The sequence below is a fragment of the Ziziphus jujuba genome, chromosome 12, assembly GCF_031755915.1.
Source record: "Ziziphus jujuba cultivar Dongzao chromosome 12, ASM3175591v1".
Classification (NCBI taxonomy): Eukaryota; Viridiplantae; Streptophyta; class Magnoliopsida; order Rosales; family Rhamnaceae; genus Ziziphus; species Ziziphus jujuba.
This window is the reverse complement of record NC_083390.1, coordinates 5850708-5867546: the sequence shown is the minus strand read 5'-3', so window position 1 is coordinate 5867546 and position 16839 is coordinate 5850708. Positions and strand designations below refer to the sequence as shown.

The 16839-nt window shown below is 33.7% G+C and overlaps 2 protein-coding genes across 2 annotated transcripts; both read left to right on the top strand.

Moving 5' to 3' along the window:
* The first annotated feature begins 223 nt into the window (after positions 1 to 223).
* Positions 224 to 6447, top strand: LOC107428687 (protein NSP-INTERACTING KINASE 3). Its single transcript, XM_016039254.4, has 11 exons — positions 224 to 1275; positions 1722 to 1854; positions 2003 to 2074; positions 2267 to 2410; positions 2531 to 2602; positions 2706 to 2765; positions 2872 to 2969; positions 3067 to 3213; positions 4079 to 4420; positions 5103 to 5494; positions 5816 to 6447. The coding sequence occupies exons 1-11, from the start codon at positions 1173 to 1175 to the stop codon at positions 6131 to 6133; spliced, it is 1881 nt and encodes a 626-aa protein (XP_015894740.1). The 5' UTR covers positions 224 to 1172; the 3' UTR covers positions 6134 to 6447.
* Positions 6448 to 9755: 3308 nt separating this feature from the next.
* LOC107428688 (protein trichome birefringence-like 2) lies at positions 9756 to 13225 on the top strand. The gene is made up of 5 exons (XM_016039255.4): positions 9756 to 10916; positions 11416 to 11608; positions 11700 to 11890; positions 12125 to 12283; positions 12678 to 13225. Exons 1-5 carry the CDS (start codon positions 10003 to 10005, stop codon positions 13018 to 13020), a joined length of 1800 nt encoding a protein of 599 aa, XP_015894741.2. The 5' UTR covers positions 9756 to 10002; the 3' UTR covers positions 13021 to 13225.
* Positions 13226 to 16839: the final 3614 nt, after the last annotated feature.

The following is a 16839-nucleotide window of genomic DNA, read 5'->3' as shown; positions in this document are numbered from 1 at the left end:
CGAAAAATATATATATATATTTAAAAAAAAAAAAAAGAGAATTCATTTAAAAAGAGAGGACGCGCATTTTAGCGGGATGGGCCATGTTCTGCAAAAGCTAACAGAAGTGATTATTTTAATTTATAGAAAGAAAAATTAAAAAATAAAATAAAATGAAATACGAAGCCAAAAGAGAACAAGAGGCAGGACAACCCAAGCACGTGACCTGCCAAAAACTTACCTGCAAATTTTTTTTTACTTTTTTCATAGACATGCCATTGTTCTCTCTGATCCATCCCACACATCCTTTCAGTCCAATCGCTGAATTTTTTTTTTTATTTTTAAAAAATAAACCCATTATTTCTTCTTCTTTTTTTATTTTTTTTATTTCACAGCTTTTTTGTTTTTTGTTTTTTTAGAAAACAAACTTTTTCGTTACTGGGTCTGCTTGCATCTGTATCTGTGTCCAAGTTTTTGGCATTATGCTCTGGCCCTTGCGTGTTTGGTTCCTTGTGTGCGAGTGATTTTCACTCATCTTTTTCACCATTTTGTGTGTTTGTGTGTGTGTGTCTCTCTCTGAAAGAAAAAGAAGATAATGTGAAGTTGGGGGGAATCACAGGGAAAAGAGAGAGGGACGAACAGAGCTGGGTTGGAAACCAACAACATACCCACATGGAATTTTGTGGGGATCGCCCAAAACATATAGAAATAACACACGCATTCTCAGATCTCTAGGATCTCAGAATTTCAGGCTTGGTTTGTTTTGCTTGTTTCTTGAGAAAATTCTCTTCTCTTTGGCTCTTTGTCTCAGCTCATATGGTTCCCATTAACTCAGTTCTAATTCAATTATCTGTTTCATAGCTGAATATCTTGTGGGATACTGGTTTTAGCATCCGGGTCTCTTTGTATGGTGAAGTTTATTGAGAAAGTGCAAAACTTTATCTGTTTGAAGTAGGAAAAAAAAAAAAAAAAAAGAGGAAAAACGAAGCTTTTGCTGTTATGGTAATGGTGGGGCTGCTTTATGGGATTCTGATTCGGACACAGCCTTTTTGTTCGGATAAGTCAATATGGAGGTAATTTGTTTCGAGAATGGCCAGTTGTGCTTGTTGGGTATGGTGGTTTTGATCAGTGGGTACTGCTGGTAGTAGCAAAGATAGTAAGGTGAAAAAAATTACTGAGCAGAGAGAAAGACTATGGAAACAAATGGTTTCGTATTGTGGAAAGTGGGTATACTGGTTTTGGCATTAGTTGAAGCCTCTTCTGCAACTCTTTCTCCAAATGGCATAAATTATGAAGGTCAGTTTCTTTTGGGATCCTGCTGTTTTCTTTTTAGTTTTCTTCAATTAGACTTGGAAAAAGGAAAATGAATTTTTTATTAGAATTGCAGCACGGATTTTTAAAAATTATTATCATTATTAGTTTTTTGGAATGGTGAAAACGCTAGTCGGAGAAGGGAGCATGTAGGAATTGGTCAAGCTTATGCTTCTTAGGGGTATGCGTTATTTGGATTTTTTTGGGTTTCCGGAGTGGAGCAGATTCGACTCTTATGGATAATGTTCTGTTCTTTCGAAAGAATATATGAACAGTTTATCTACTTAGTTTGAATCTCGATTATCTTCTAAGCTGTCTTTGCTCTCTGTTTCGCTTTTGTTTCTACTTGCTAGTTTTTGCTCAGTAGGACAGAAATGGTTCACAAAGATATTAACAGTTACCATGTGTTTTTCTTCTGGAAATCCGAACAGTGGTAGCTTTGATGGCCATTAAAAACAGTCTTATTGACCCCCATAATGTTCTGGAGAATTGGGATGGTAGTTCTGTGGATCCTTGCAGCTGGAGGATGGTGACGTGCTCATCAGATGGCTATGTATCTGCTTTGTAAGTTGTTTTATTTCTTTTCAATTTGCCTATACCTTGTAAGAGTTCTTGATACTCGGAATACAAACATCCATCTCCTTTCTATTTAAACTTGATTCTAACTTCTCAATTGAAATATATATATATATATATATATATATTCTAATAGGGGATTGCCTAGCCAGAGCTTGGCCGGTACTTTATCTCCAGGGATTGGAAACCTCACTAACTTGGAATATCTGTAAGTCTCCTTTGCATTGATTACTAATATTTTTCTCTGTTCGTTGTAAGCAGTAAGATTTTTTTTATTTTTTTTTATGTGCGTGCTCAACTTATTTCCTTCTTTGTTATATCAGATTTGAAGTACGATGGTTATGTTACATGCTGCAAAATCATTATTGTTGAGTCTAAATTCGATTGCTAACATCTGTAGGTTGCTTCAAAATAATGACATTTCGGGCCCAATTCCTGCTGCAATTGGAAAACTAGAGAAGCTACAGACACTTGATCTCTCGAACAACATACTCAGCGGTGAAATACCTGATTCTTTTGGAGACCTGAAGAACCTGAATTATTTGTGAGTTTCAAAAACTTGCAGCTATTTTAAACGTTATGAAATTTGATGCATCCTTTAGTGCGTTTTTTCTCATAATTGATCCTAATTCTTTCACCGTTTCTTGCTTTTTGAGCAAGTCAGGCGATTAAACAACAATAGCCTTTCAGGACCCTGCCCTCAGTCTCTGTCCACGGTTGAAGGTCTTACACTTGTGTATGTATCTTCACCTTTTTTTAACTGACTGAGACCTACAGGTAGAGCATTTTCTTTTGGTAATTTGTATAAATTAATGATTGTATGTTGAACATCGGTGCAGGGACCTGTCATTTAACAATTTGAGTGGTTCCTTGCCAAAAATATCTGCAAGAACTTTCAAGTGCGTTTATTTCTTTGATCTGGTAATGCATAATCTTCTAAATTTGTTGGTGATTTATTAATTATGAAATACTCTTTTGTTTTTGTTTTTGTTTTTTCACTTGCAGAATTGTAGGCAACCCTTTAATTTGTGGCCCGAAGGCTGGGAACAACTGTTCTGCTGTCCTTCCAGAGCCACTGTCCTTCCCACCTGATGCGCTAAAAGGTTTCTTCTTTCACATAGTATTTTCTGTTGTTTGTCAATTTGGAACTTCAGTGGCAAGATAACACATACTTTCTTTCTGAATTTATGTTTTTTACAGCTCAATCAGACTCAGGGACAAAACGCCATAGAGTGGCTATTGTAGTTGGTGCTAGTCTTGGTGCTGCTTTTATCGTCATATTATTTATTTCATTATTAGTCTGGTGGCGATATAGACACAACCAGCAGATTTTCTTTGATGTCAATGGTTAGTTCTGCATACATTTTGTTTTCTCATTTATGTAGTTCCCATGTCAGTTCTTCAGATTGTTTAAAATATTCAAAAGCTTGCTTCTGGCTAATGAGTTAAATTTCTGACGAACCTAAAAGTAATTGCCTGGAAAGTTGGGGATCCTAGATTTCTAACTCTTGCATGCTGCACCATATCACAATATAAGTTATAATTACGGGGGAAAGTATGAATGCCCAAGCATGTATGATTCTTTTGAAATGATATTTTAGGATGTGGTAGGTTGTGATTGCTTGTTACAAGTGAATAACTCGTGAATATCCAAATCAAGAGGCTTCTGGGACCTTTCTGCCATTATCATGTAATGAAATCTTTTTGACGTGAATATAACTGTCATACATATAATAAGATCATGTTTTGTGGTGATTCTTGTAAAATTATATGGTTACTGTGCATAATGCAAGATAAAACATGAATTAAATGTATTTCTTAATTATGTTGTATTCTTTGTAAGTATCTCAGGTTGTAGAAACTTCTAGATGCTTATTATACTTGGGACTCTTAGAGCTTTAATTGGCACTTCTATGATGCTGCTTTTTGTTTCAGAAGTTAAGTTTAATTTTATTATAACGATTCCATGTATAAATTCATTGCGTAACACTAGAAAAAATTAATATTTGTCTTTTGATAATTACTCTTTTATACTCCTAGACATCTTCATTTAACATTTGTTTTTCTTCATTTTTATTCGTCCCTTATGTTGGTTCTCTTTTATTAAATTTTGTATCTAATTGCATTTGCTATCTATATGAGCAGTGCTCCTCTTTCTACGCTCTGTAAGAAATTCCGAATTCTAAATCCATTAAGTTGCTTTACATGGCAGATCAATATGATCCAGAGGTATGCTTAGGCCATTTGAGAAGGTATACATTTAAGGAGCTACGGGCTGCAACTGACCATTTTAACTCAAAGAATATTCTTGGGAGAGGTGGCTTTGGAATTGTGTACAGGGGATGCTTGAATGATGGGACTCTGGTGGCAGTTAAAAGGCTAAAGGACTATAACACTGCCGGTGGTGAAATCCAATTTCAGACAGAAGTTGAGATGATAAGTTTGGCTGTTCATAGGAATCTTCTAAGGCTTTGTGGATTTTGCTCAACTGAGAATGAGCGGCTCCTTGTTTACCCCTATATGCCTAATGGAAGTGTTGGCTCTCGTTTAAGAGGTTTGCTTCTTATTTTCTCTCTTGGATCAACATCTAAATTCTTTTATTCTTTATTTTAGCAATCTAATTTAAGTAATTAAAGGAGCCTAATCTGTGGTAAACTTATCAATATGAATAAACCCACCTCAACTCCATGTCCTCGATTGTTGTAATGGTGTTAGTCTGTAGTCAGTGCAGTCAATGAATCATCACTATCAATTTGAAAATGGCTCAATACTTGGTACAGCAGCAATACCACTGTTAGCTGCCTGCAGTCTGTCATGTGACAACCATGGATATGTGTCGCTATCCTTTGGTGCTGTGACCACTAGATCTTTCTTGCATTCTATTTACTACCTGCATCACCATCTCCCCACAACAACAATGATGCTGCCTAGCCTGCCATAAACTCATCATCTCTGTTCTGCTATCAGCTCCATACTCCCTCTGGGACCACAGTGATTCTTGCCTCCACTACTACTTTTCGTACACAACCATGTGGAAATTAATATATGTTAGGAATGGAATTCTGAAGTCTGCGATTTATATGTGGTTGTAATTGTCACTCTACATTGTAATCATATTTGTAAATAAAGCTGGGAGCTACCCGGTTTTGGATTTTTACACTCAACATTGCAATCATATTTGTAACATATTTGATGACTTCAATCAATAACTTCTTTGGTTTTGGTTTTCTCATCAGATCACATTCATGGTCGGCCAGCTCTAGACTGGGCAAGACGCAAGAGGATAGCTTTAGGTACAGCAAGGGGGCTAGTTTATTTGCATGAGCAGTGCGACCCCAAAATTATCCACCGTGATGTCAAGGCAGCCAATATTTTGCTGGATGAAGACTTTGAGGCAGTGGTTGGAGATTTTGGGTTGGCAAAACTTTTAGATCATAGAGATTCACATGTGACCACAGCTGTTCGTGGCACTGTTGGCCACATTGCTCCAGAATACCTATCCACAGGTCAGTCATCTGAGAAGACTGATGTGTTTGGATTTGGGATCTTACTCCTGGAGCTAATCACTGGTCAGAAGGCTTTGGATTTTGGACGGCAAGCAAACCAAAAAGGCGTAATGCTTGATTGGGTACCCTCTCTCAAACACTCAATAATATGAATTGCTTTTAATCCTCTAATCATGATGTACAAAATAATAAAGAAGATGACAATGCCTGAAATGATATATTTTGGAAAATGAGATTCCTGGTGATGATTTGGTGCTTTAAATTTATAATTACAACCATGATCTGACATATAAATTATCTTCCTGCTTGTCTCATTGATACATTTTGCAGTTCCTTAGAACTGCAACAAAAACGCATAAAAATGGTTTTCATTGGAAACCTCTTTTATTCAACAAAACACAAGCATATTTATTTGTGTTGTTCTGCATTTCCACTATTTATAGGTAAAGAAACTCCATCAGGAAGGAAAGCTAAATCTGATGGTGGATAAGGATCTCAAGGGAAAATATGACCGGGTTGAGTTGGAAGAAATGGTTCAGGTTGCCTTGTTATGCACTCAATTTAATCCATCTCACCGGCCAAAAATGTCCGAAGTTCTTAAGATGTTAGAAGGCGATGGTCTAGCGGAGAAATGGGAGGCATCTCAGAAAGTTGAAACACCCAGATTTCGTTCATGTGAAAACCCTCCACAAAGATATTCGGATTATATAGAGGAATCTTCACTTGTGGTAGAAGCAATGGAGCTCTCAGGCCCTAGGTGACAACCATTTTTCCTTTTTCCTTATATACCTGCCTCTTACATCATTAAAAGTTGCAGAAAAAGTTTGAAAAATGAGAATTATGTTATTGGTGGTGTTGATAGCTGTTGAATGCTTTGTAATTCATCTGTAAAAAAGAAAAATATGAAAAAAGGGAAGAAAAAAAAAATTATGTATAAGCTGCTTTTTTCTATTTGGGTTAATCAATCAATTGACTTGATTGAGCTTCACGGTTAGAACAAAAATTTTGGAGAGTTTTAGAAATTTGTACGTGGTTAATATATATATATATATATATTATATTCACATTGTTCTTATAGTTGGTTGTTGCTGATCAATCTGATCTAATAAGAAGGATGCCAATATGGAAAATTCTCTACCCCATCATGAAAAATATTATAAATATTTTTCTGCATTCAAAGTTTATAATACTATATTATATACACGCATATACATATGCTGGTAAAAAACTTCTGCTGATATCTGATTGTATACTACTCAAACCTGATCTACCAGAATCAACCTCCTTTACACAGTATTGCAATAGTCAGGAAAGAAAGACTGCATAAAGGACATTGTCTTATAAGGAGCCAAAAATTATGTGATTACTTTTATGTTTTTGGACTCTAAAATGAAAGAGAGAAAACCCAAAAAAAAAAAGAAAAAAAAAAAGGGAAATCTGCATGGAAAATTGTTTGGTAGTTCACTGGTTCAGCGATGTGGTTGAACAAAGGCTCGAGAGTCAAGAAGATGGATGACTTGTGCTCCAAGGGTCCCTATCTGAATCAAAGCAAATGGCCATTTTGCCAATAAATTCTTACAGCCTCTTTTTTTTTTTTGCTTTTTTTTCTTCTTTTTTTCTGTTTTTTTTTAAGACTTTATGCCACTTTGCTATTCTAGAATTCAAGGCCCAATTAATTAATTTGTCACTTTTTCTTTTTCTACCATTAACTGCATCACCTAATACTTTGACCAGATTATGAGTAAGAGACCTAAGTTACCTGTAATTGCAAAGACCATAAATAATCAGTTTTTTTTTTCTTTTTCTTTTATGATAATCACTAAAAAAATCAATTATGGTGATTATTATGGCATTGTCTTTTTTTTTTTTTTTTTTCTTATGTTTAGAATTTGTACTATATATAATTGATCCTCTATTTCATTTAATTGATAAAAAAAGTTTGGATAATTATTCAAAATTTCAAATATTAGTCTACGCCCCATACGACACTTATCTGAATTCAAATTCATCTTTTATTATCTTATCATTGTGTAGATATTCTCCACAACATCTTGCATTGAAGAAAAATATTATCACAAACTCCTTTTATCATGAAAAAAATATTATCAGTTATCATAATAATTTTCAATAAATGAAAGAATTAAACAAAAACATTAACGCACACGGTACACACAGATTTTCAAATTTTAAATGATTGAAAAATCTGGTTAATTATCTTCATTATTAATACAATATTATTCCCAAAAAAAAAACAAATCTATAATAAAATATTTTTATCACAAAATGTGCCAATACGATGGCGTTTTCAAGTGCTGGAGTCGAACAAACCAATGAAGGATAACAGGGGGCAGAAAATTTCAGTGTTGTGAGAGTATGGTGCTCGTGCCACTCTGAAATGATCACGGTCGCGACAGATGTTTGTTTCTGCAGATATTCGATGACGTGGCAGATTCTGAATTGATGAAGATTTCGGTGCACGCTAAGCTGAGGAGACTAGAGCACGTGCCTCACGCACTTGGGGACCGTTACCGCCGAAGTTTGGTATTTATTTATTTTTTGATTTTGATTTTTTTTTATTTTGTTGATGGCCACGTGGCAAAAGTCAGTCGGCGGGAAGTGAACTTCGAACTGTGCTGTTCTGTGGCAGTTAATGGAGAAAACAATTTTTTGCAACGTGACAAAACTGCCCTTTGGCTTTGCTACATTTATGACTCGCTCAATTACCACGATGCCCTCGTATGAAAAATGATTGCCCTCAACCCATAAATGCAATTATAATTACTACCATTGGAATTTAAATACATAAAAAGGATTGTCAGTTAGGGAAAAAAAATGAAAAACATTATGAATAATTAAATAAACATAGAAATATGAACTTGTATCCAAAAAGAAAGCAAAATAATTTATATTTCTACTTGATTGTTTGTGATATTTTTCTAAATACTATGATTTATGGTTATGAATATTACATATATAAAGTTGTAAGATTTATTCTATGAATTCAGTATTACTTTAAATTTGAAAGAATAATTTTCAGATTGAATCTATCTATGCTCTAATTGTTTCTTGGGTTGAAGTGTGGGTTCTTGTCACACTTGCATTGCAATTACATTCCAAAAGAAAATAATTATAATAATTTGATTATTTGTGATTTATCATTTTGAATAATACATATATAAAGTTATGGGGCTTGTTTTATAATCTCTAGATTGAATCTGATTTTACTCTAATTATTTATTGGATGACAATGATATGGATATTTATCATCAATGTCTGGAAATAATGGAGAATTATGAAGTAAATGTCAACAGTTATTTTTAACCATGTGTTTAGAAAGTACAATTCTATTACAGATTCTCTTGCCATATTTAGTCACACTTATAATTTGGGGGTTGCATGTATTTGATATCCCACATATGAATTAAACAACTTTTGATGTATGATAATATAGGGAGTTTTGCCTTCAAATTGATTCATAAAAATTTGTAAGAGCCTTAGGCTCCATTTTATGATAAAAAAAAATTTCATATATGTGAAGTGCTACTAAAAATTTGTTATGATCTAAATAAAATCTAATAAATTGAAAATTTGAAATCCTGTTAAACGATTCAATATTATTTGCTAACAAAATTAAGAGTTTTGGTAGAAAAGTGGTAATGATCACGAGTAAGAACATTGTTGACATGATAGTTACTGTTTAGGAGCATTTAATTTAATTATGGAATGATTTTAAATCCTAAATTTTAAAAACAAACTTTTTTTAAAAACCACTTAATTGTAATCCTATTAGTAATTGTTATTGATAGTGCCAACTAGGAGTTTTCTAAAATTATTTGTATATGAAAAATGAATTCTAGAAAAAAAAAAATTGTATATTTTAGTGAAAATTACATAAAAAGAAATATCTTTATAAAATTTTACCCTTTCCTTCTTTAATTTTAGCATTAATTTTTTTTTTTTTAGCATAGAAAATTTAAGCATTAAATTATTACACTAGAATATGTTCGTGTTAATAAAAAAAACCAAGGCAAATAAAATTTACTTTCTTTTCTTTGTTTTATCAGATTATGATTAATGACTCTATCTTATCCACCAAAAAAAAATAATAATAATAATTAATGACTAAAAATTGTTGTATTTTTTAGGTTGGGACAATTCAGATAACTAGAAGAAAGATAAAGGACACCCTAAGCATATTTGAAAATAGCGGTGGAGGACAAGATGGTATTTTCAAAAGCTTAGCTATTCCCTCCTGTACCAGGTTCGCATTCTTTCCCAGTACAACTCGAAAAGCCTTTTAATTTCCATCACTGTCTTTCTTGTCTGTCTTGCCGCTCAATTGCTTTTCCATTTTTTAACTTTTTTTTTTTCTTTTTTCTTTTTAATATCCAAGCAACAGACAAAAAAAAAAAAAAACAAAAACAAAAAAAAAAAACAATGCAATCCCACGCTTCATCTAAATGATCTCTCTAAATTCTTCGCTGTCTCCACCTCTTCATACCTTCTCTTTTACTAGATCTCGGCCTCATATTTTCACATTCTCCTTATCATTTTTTGTTTTGGGTTTTTCCACTTTTATTAGCCTTGGTTTTCTCTTCCCAAGTGGTTGTTTAATGCATTTTCTTCAACCATGAACTTTAAGAAACAAGCTTTTCCAGAGCAGTTTCTATGGCCAAGAAAGGTACTTTCTGGTTTTGGTTTGGGCGTTGTAGTTACTGTCTTCGTTCTGGCTCTGCTTATGTTCAACAGCTCTTTGAGGGCTCCTGTTGAACCTATATTACAAGGGTTTCAGAGTTTTAGAGCAAAGTCTGTTGCTTCTAATTCTTCTTCGTTTTCTGGCATTAATTCTGTGTCAACTTCAGAATTGCAAAAGTCTGGGGATTTGGTGAAGAAATTTGGAGATGGAAAGGTTATGGATAAAACCCATGTAGAAAATGTGTCTCAGATTCCTGTCACTGAAAAATTCGAGGCGGTGGTTGGAGAAATATTGGTTTCTGAGAAAACCCATTCTGAGAATTTCACAGAGCAGGTTAAAAATGGAAGCTTTACCGTTGAAAGATATGGAGTTCAAGAGCAAACCCATCAAGTAAATGGATCGGTAGTTGGGAACGTAAGCTTTTCCGGCAAAGAAAATTTGGATGAAGGGCAAATTATTTCCGGTGCTTCTTTGAAAAATCCTGGAACAGAAGCTGATAAGGAGGTCAGAGAAAACAACAATGTGAGCAATATTTTGTATAATGCAGAAGTTGGTACTCCTTTACTTGAAGGGAAAAACGAATCGGAAACCAATCGTGGAGGAAATTCGATCCAGAATGATAAAACTAACATTTCTAATTATAGTTCTCAGTTTAAGAAAATGCAGAGTGGTTCTTATGAGGAATGTGATATCTTCGATGGTAAATGGGTTAGAGATGATTCTAAGCCATATTATCCACAAGGATCTTGCCCGTACATTGATAAGGATTTTGATTGTCACCTAAATGGGAGACCAGATGATGGATATCTCAAATGGAGATGGCAACCAAATGGGTGTGATATCCCAAGGTAATATCCATATTTAATGTTTTTGGTGATTTTATGAATTAGAGAAAAAAGTGCTAATTATTACTATAATTTAGGTTACATATTTGTCAATAAAGTAAATGTAGTAAAAAAGTAGAGTAATAGATTTGTTGCTGAGCATCCAATTCTGGTTGCTGGTTGGTGATAATAACTTAACTGTTTGGTTTCTGTTGAACAAACTAATGGCCATTATGCAACATGCATGGTTAATTGGTATTGAGTTTTAGTAAATGTGTATGACTAAAATACAGGATTCCAAAATCAATTTATCATATTCATACATCTATAGTTTAAGCAGGAGAGAATATTGTAAATGAGTTCCACCGGATTGTCCCATAATGCAACATTTTTATCAAACTTTTCGAGCTCGTTTCTTGTTCAACTTTTTTTGGATGAATGATCCCTTTTCAAATTTTTGAAACTACGTTTCATATTTTATTTTGTAGATGTAATGTTGATTGATTACTGCTGTTATCTGCAGACTGAATGCGACTGATTTTCTTGAGAAACTAAGGGGAAAGAAGTTGGTTTTTGTGGGGGACTCACTGAATAGGAACATGTGGGAGTCTCTGGTGTGTATCCTCCGTCATAGTCTTAGATATAAGAAAAGAGTTTATGAGATCTCCGGGAAGAGCGAATTCAAGAAGAAGGGTATTTATGCGTTCAGATTTGAGGCAAGTCTTCAAGTGTGTCTGTTATTTTGTGATAAATTATTGGTTTTTAATGTATATCTCTAATTGTACCATGCATTTGCAATTCTTGTAGGACTACAATTGTTCTGTAGATTTTGTTGCTTCTCCATTCCTCGTTAGGGAATCTACATTCACGGGTAGGAACGGAACATTTGAGACACTAAGATTAGATTTGATGGATCAGACAACTTCAATGTATCATGATGCCGATATCATAGTCTTCAACACCGGCCACTGGTGGACACATGAGAAAACATCTAAGGGGTCTGTTTTTATTCTCTTTGCTAAATATTGCTTGCTTCAATATCATTTACACCTATGTGGTACTGAATATTCTCAATACCCCTTTTGAATTGGAGATACCATGATTTGGAAAGAAATGAAACTAGAAAATTTGATTTTAATAATAAAAAAATTTGCATTAGATTGTGTTACCAGACATAAATGGAATTACTTGTATCTAATGTGTGATATTATTGCCCATGATGGTCTTAACAGAGAAGACTACTACCAAGAAGGCAACTATGTGCACCCTAGACTCAAGGTTCTCAAAGCATACCAGAGAGCCCTGACCACTTGGGCCAGATGGGTTGATAAGAACATCGATGCCAACCGTACTCTGGTTTTGTTTAGAGGATATTCCGTTACTCATTTCAGGTATAGCATAAATTTCTGCTGCCTCATTTCCAAATTTCCAATCAAGTTTGGAAATTCCAAGTCTTATTTTCATCTTTGCTAACATTTCTTAATCGATTAGGATGCAACGTAATCTTTTATTTTGTAAAAATAGTCACTTTTAGTAATCTTTAGATGCAAATTACAATTTATATGTTGATGTTTTTATAATCAGATTTATGCGGGGCTATTTTTGTCCACCAATCTGTGGGAAAAAGTGTCAATAAAATTCCTGCCCTCTTTTGTTTTACCTTTTATATATTATAGACCTGTATTTGTCAAGTTAAAAAGAAGAATTCTCTTCTTCAGTCTCTTACCCTTTGATGTACTAAATAAATGATTACTAAGTTCCTGAACTCTTTGATGTAATATGCAGAGGAGGCCAATGGAACTCAGGTGGTCAATGCCACAAAGAAACAGAACCTATCTTTAATGAAAGTTTTCTTTCAAAGTACCCATCAAAAATGAGAGCTTTAGATCATGTGCTTCAAGAAATGAGAACTCCAGTGGTCTATCTGAACATAAGTAGGCTTACAGATTGCAGGAAAGATGGACACCCTTCGATTTACAGAATGAAATATAAAACAGTAGAAGAGCAGATTGCCGCCGAGCGATCTCAGGACTGCAGCCATTGGTGCTTGCCTGGAGTTCCAGATACTTGGAATGAATTGCTGTATGCTTCTTTTTTAAATGCCAGAAGAGGATCTTGGATAAAATGAAGAAAGCGTTTGTATACAAAGTTACAAACCACATGTTAAACGTAAAATTTTTAGCATTCTTTAGATTAATTGATTTCTTAGGTTGTGTTTATTGTATGTTGATCTAGATTGACAAATGTTAGATTTCCAAGCCACAAGCAATATGTATATTTTCACGGTTCAAAGGTGTGGACAATAAAATTCTTTGAAACTTTTTTGATTTTTACGTTGTGGATTAGGTTATGCTGAAAAGCAAAGTTCAAGGTGATTTTTCCACAAGAGCTTTTTAGACAACTGCCGGAGACTAATGAAGACTGGTTTTGACTTGTACAAAATAAAAGTATCCAAAATACAAATATATATATATATATATATATATATATATATAATATGCTTTGGTGTTAACTAAGAGCTTTTTTAGGTTATGTTATGATTGTCGTGTAAAATAAAACGTGTTTGTTGCTTGGCGGCTGCTGCTTTAACTCAGCAAGCACTACAAAAAGAGAGGTGTGTTTTCATGCTCGAAAAGAGGGTAAAAAGATAAAAAGGAAAAAAAAAATTAAATAAAAAAAAAATCACATCTGGGATTTAGAATATAAGTCCACAAATTAAGTGATGTAACCAATTTTGAAGTGGAAGGTAGACAGTAACACCACTGAATATTTAACAATGGCCGATTACCCTGTTATGTATACCCTTTTTCTGCCTCATTCTGAGGATAATAATTGAGAATGTTAAGCATTTCCAGCTATTTTCAGTACCTGGGCTTAAGAAAAATCATGGTCAACTTTGATACTCCATTATTGGTTAATTCCAAAGCATTCATAGTCGAGCCTTTTGGATTAAAGATTCAGAACCCAAATCACCAAGGAACTAACATATTAACATGTCTCTGTTTGAAATAGATAAAAGAGGGAGGGACACATTGAAATAGATGGAGAGAGAGACACAGAGAAGAGAGAGATGAAGATGCAGAGTCATTATTCACTGAATTTTGCAGAAACTAAGAATAAACTATTGAAATTTTCCCAATTCGTCTACAAACTAAAGCATCACAAAATCACAAATGCATTCCTTTGCAAAGCCTGTCTAAAGGCTCTTCTGGTGAACTTTTATTACATTTCATCAAACAAAAACTACATTTACAATATTACAAAGAAAAAAAAAGGATAGCCTTAAAGACTCATCACTGAGTCCGTTGCCGTTCTGTGACTTGCCGGTATGCCTAAGCATTTAGCCAAAAACTCCGCAGCATTTGGAGGATTCTGCTTCACGGAATTGGTGCAGATCAATGGCTAAAAAACTCAGACAAACTGTTTGGAATTTGGAGAGAGGGTGAGAAAAGTTTCCTTTCCCTCTATCCATTTTTCCCATGCCCATATTTTAAGGCCCTTGGATGTATTCTTCTAAATTGACTTCCATTTTCCTATCAGATTCAAGAAAACTGATAGGCTTTTGGTCTATGTGTGACACCCAATGAGGCTCTTAAAACAGTCAAGTGGGAGTATTTACACTCTGCCTTATGCTCTTTATATAGCCGATGACTTTGTGAATCTCATGCTTTTCTAGAAAAAAAGAAAAACTTTGCTAAAACCCATCAAAATTATTCATTATCTAAAACACCCTCATCACTTTTTTTATTTAATTTATCACCACCAAAAGTTGCAAGAAGGAGGGGAAAAAAATTATTAAAAAAAAATTAAAAAAATTAAAAAAATTCCTCTATATGCACTTGAAACTTGCTTCCTTCATTTGACCATCTTGCCCTTCACCTGATTCTCTTAGTTTCTAAAAAAAAATTTTAACCATATGAACTTGAAAAATACTTTGTTTTGGGAACTTTGGTTAATCCCAGACGCAGTAAACTATGGACCTTAATAAACTATTTCTACTAAGCCTAAATGATTCATTCAATAGAAAAGGTATTTCTACTAGATTTGGGGAGCCAAAAATGAGAAAGGAGTTAACTGAAAATTTGATATCATAGAAGAAGGGATATTAATGTCAATTAGAAAGCAAAGAAACCTAAACTTGCTTTTTTTTCGTTGGTGCATTACACTTTTGATTATTGGAGTTTTGTTACTTTTATGGATCATCAGTGGATCCACTAGCTAGCTCATGCTCATCTACTCCTTTTTCCAACTCAAAATCGATTTAATTCTCCACTAATCCCTCTTAGTTTTTTGGCAACCGAGCCAACTTTCTGTTTTCAGACCATTGAGAGGACGGCTCGTTGAGTCGCACCAAATATTATTTATATATAAGACCCTCTAATAAATAACTAACACTACGTGGCAAAGACCCAATGGCCCAGACTCAAACATCAGGCCGATTCCTCCTGGTTTTGAAGCTTCATTTTAAAACCTTTTTGTGTATCTCTTTGAGGGATTTCCACATTTCTTTCATTGTGGACAAGCAATGAAAGCGTGTCATTAGCTTTATGGCTATCTAATTTAAAGTGGAAAGTGGCAGTTCATGTGTTTGAAAACTTAATATTTGACTACATTTTCAAGTAGTTTTCTTTTTTTTTCTTTTCTTTTTTTGGAAGAATTTTCAATAGTTTTCATTTGCAAAATTTTACACATATATATTCCCATGACGAGTGATGGGTCTTTCTTGTTATTGTTAAACACAAAGTGATCTCCTTCTCAGAAGAGCACCTGATTTTCCCTACAGTTAGACTATCCACTCATGCTTTTTCTTTGCCTGTTCTTTACGGAAACAAACAAATAAGCTATCACTTTATGTTATTTTTGAGAATCTCACTTTGCTCTTTTTTTTTTTTTTTTTTTTTTTTTTTTTTTTGGCTTGAAATCCCTTTGCTCATTTGTTTATTTTCTTTTGTTTGCCTTTTTAATTTTTTAGTTGTTGTTTATAACATCACGATATTAATGAGGATATATCGTAATCAAAAGAGTTTTATTTTTTATTTTTTATTTTTTATGGCAATGATTTTATTGGCATTAGTAATGTTGAAGAAGTAATCTAATTTTGGTAAGGTAGAAAGTAGGATTTGACAAGAAATTTAACTCAATCCCATGAAATGATGAAACAGAGAAAAAAATAATATTGGTCTTATTGGTTAGTGGCTCTAGTTTTTGGAAAGCCAGCTTAATTAATTTATAGACTTAGTTTAATCTTTAGAAGTTCAACTCCAAATAATTTTCCCTAGTAGTTTGTCATCATTGTTATCATTATCATAGCCATCCACTTCCTACTGCTCACAAAACCCTTTAACATAGATGATAGCCTCCACCAATTTTTATTCCAATACTGAATCAAGTTTCTGGGTCCCTTCGTACATATAATTTCCTTTGAAGATTTGTCTGATTCTCAAAAGCAATCCAAAGAAAAAAGAAAATAATATCAAACATAGCCATTCTTACCGCCCCAAAAATATATATATAAAAAAATCTCCAATAATATAGCTTTGGGCTTTATGGAAATTTCAACACCATGATTGTTTTAGTTTGGCGAATTGTATATGTGTAATATTATCTACATGACCTCAGTTGTCGTTCACTACAGATCTTTGTAATAACTTGTATAGATATATAGTAGTGTGAATTTTATGAAAATTGGACATGGAAAAAAATATTCAAATGGGTTATCAAGAATTGAGTGATTTATGCAACTGGGTCCTCATTTTTCGTCATCTTCTGCTCAAATGGTATCTTTATTGTATCTATTGCATATAGTTCAGCACCAGCTCTATATATCTCTATGATTAAGGACATTGAGAATGAATTGCCTATGTGAAAACAGGGATTTAAAAAATAAAAAAATAAAAAAATGGGGGCAATATTTAAAAGAAATCTTTGGGGTATCCGATCGACCTTA

Bases quoted from the DNA above. Each gene is read 5' to 3' on its own strand.
- LOC107428687 (XM_016039254.4), top strand. From the start codon at position 1,173: ATGGAAACAAATGGTTTCGTATTGTGGAAAGTGGGTATACTGGTTTTG. The intron at 1,276-1,721 runs GTCAGTTTCTTT...AAATCCGAACAG, and splicing joins AAATGGCATAAATTATGAAG to TGGTAGCTTTGATGGCCATT. The intron at 2,766-2,871 runs GTGCGTTTATTT...TTTCACTTGCAG, and splicing joins ATATCTGCAAGAACTTTCAA to AATTGTAGGCAACCCTTTAA.
- LOC107428688 (XM_016039255.4), top strand. From the start codon at position 10,003: ATGAACTTTAAGAAACAAGCTTTTCCAGAGCAGTTTCTATGGCCAAGA. The intron at 11,891-12,124 runs GTCTGTTTTTAT...TGGTCTTAACAG, and splicing joins CATGAGAAAACATCTAAGGG to AGAAGACTACTACCAAGAAG. The intron at 12,284-12,677 runs GTATAGCATAAA...TGTAATATGCAG, and splicing joins TATTCCGTTACTCATTTCAG to AGGAGGCCAATGGAACTCAG.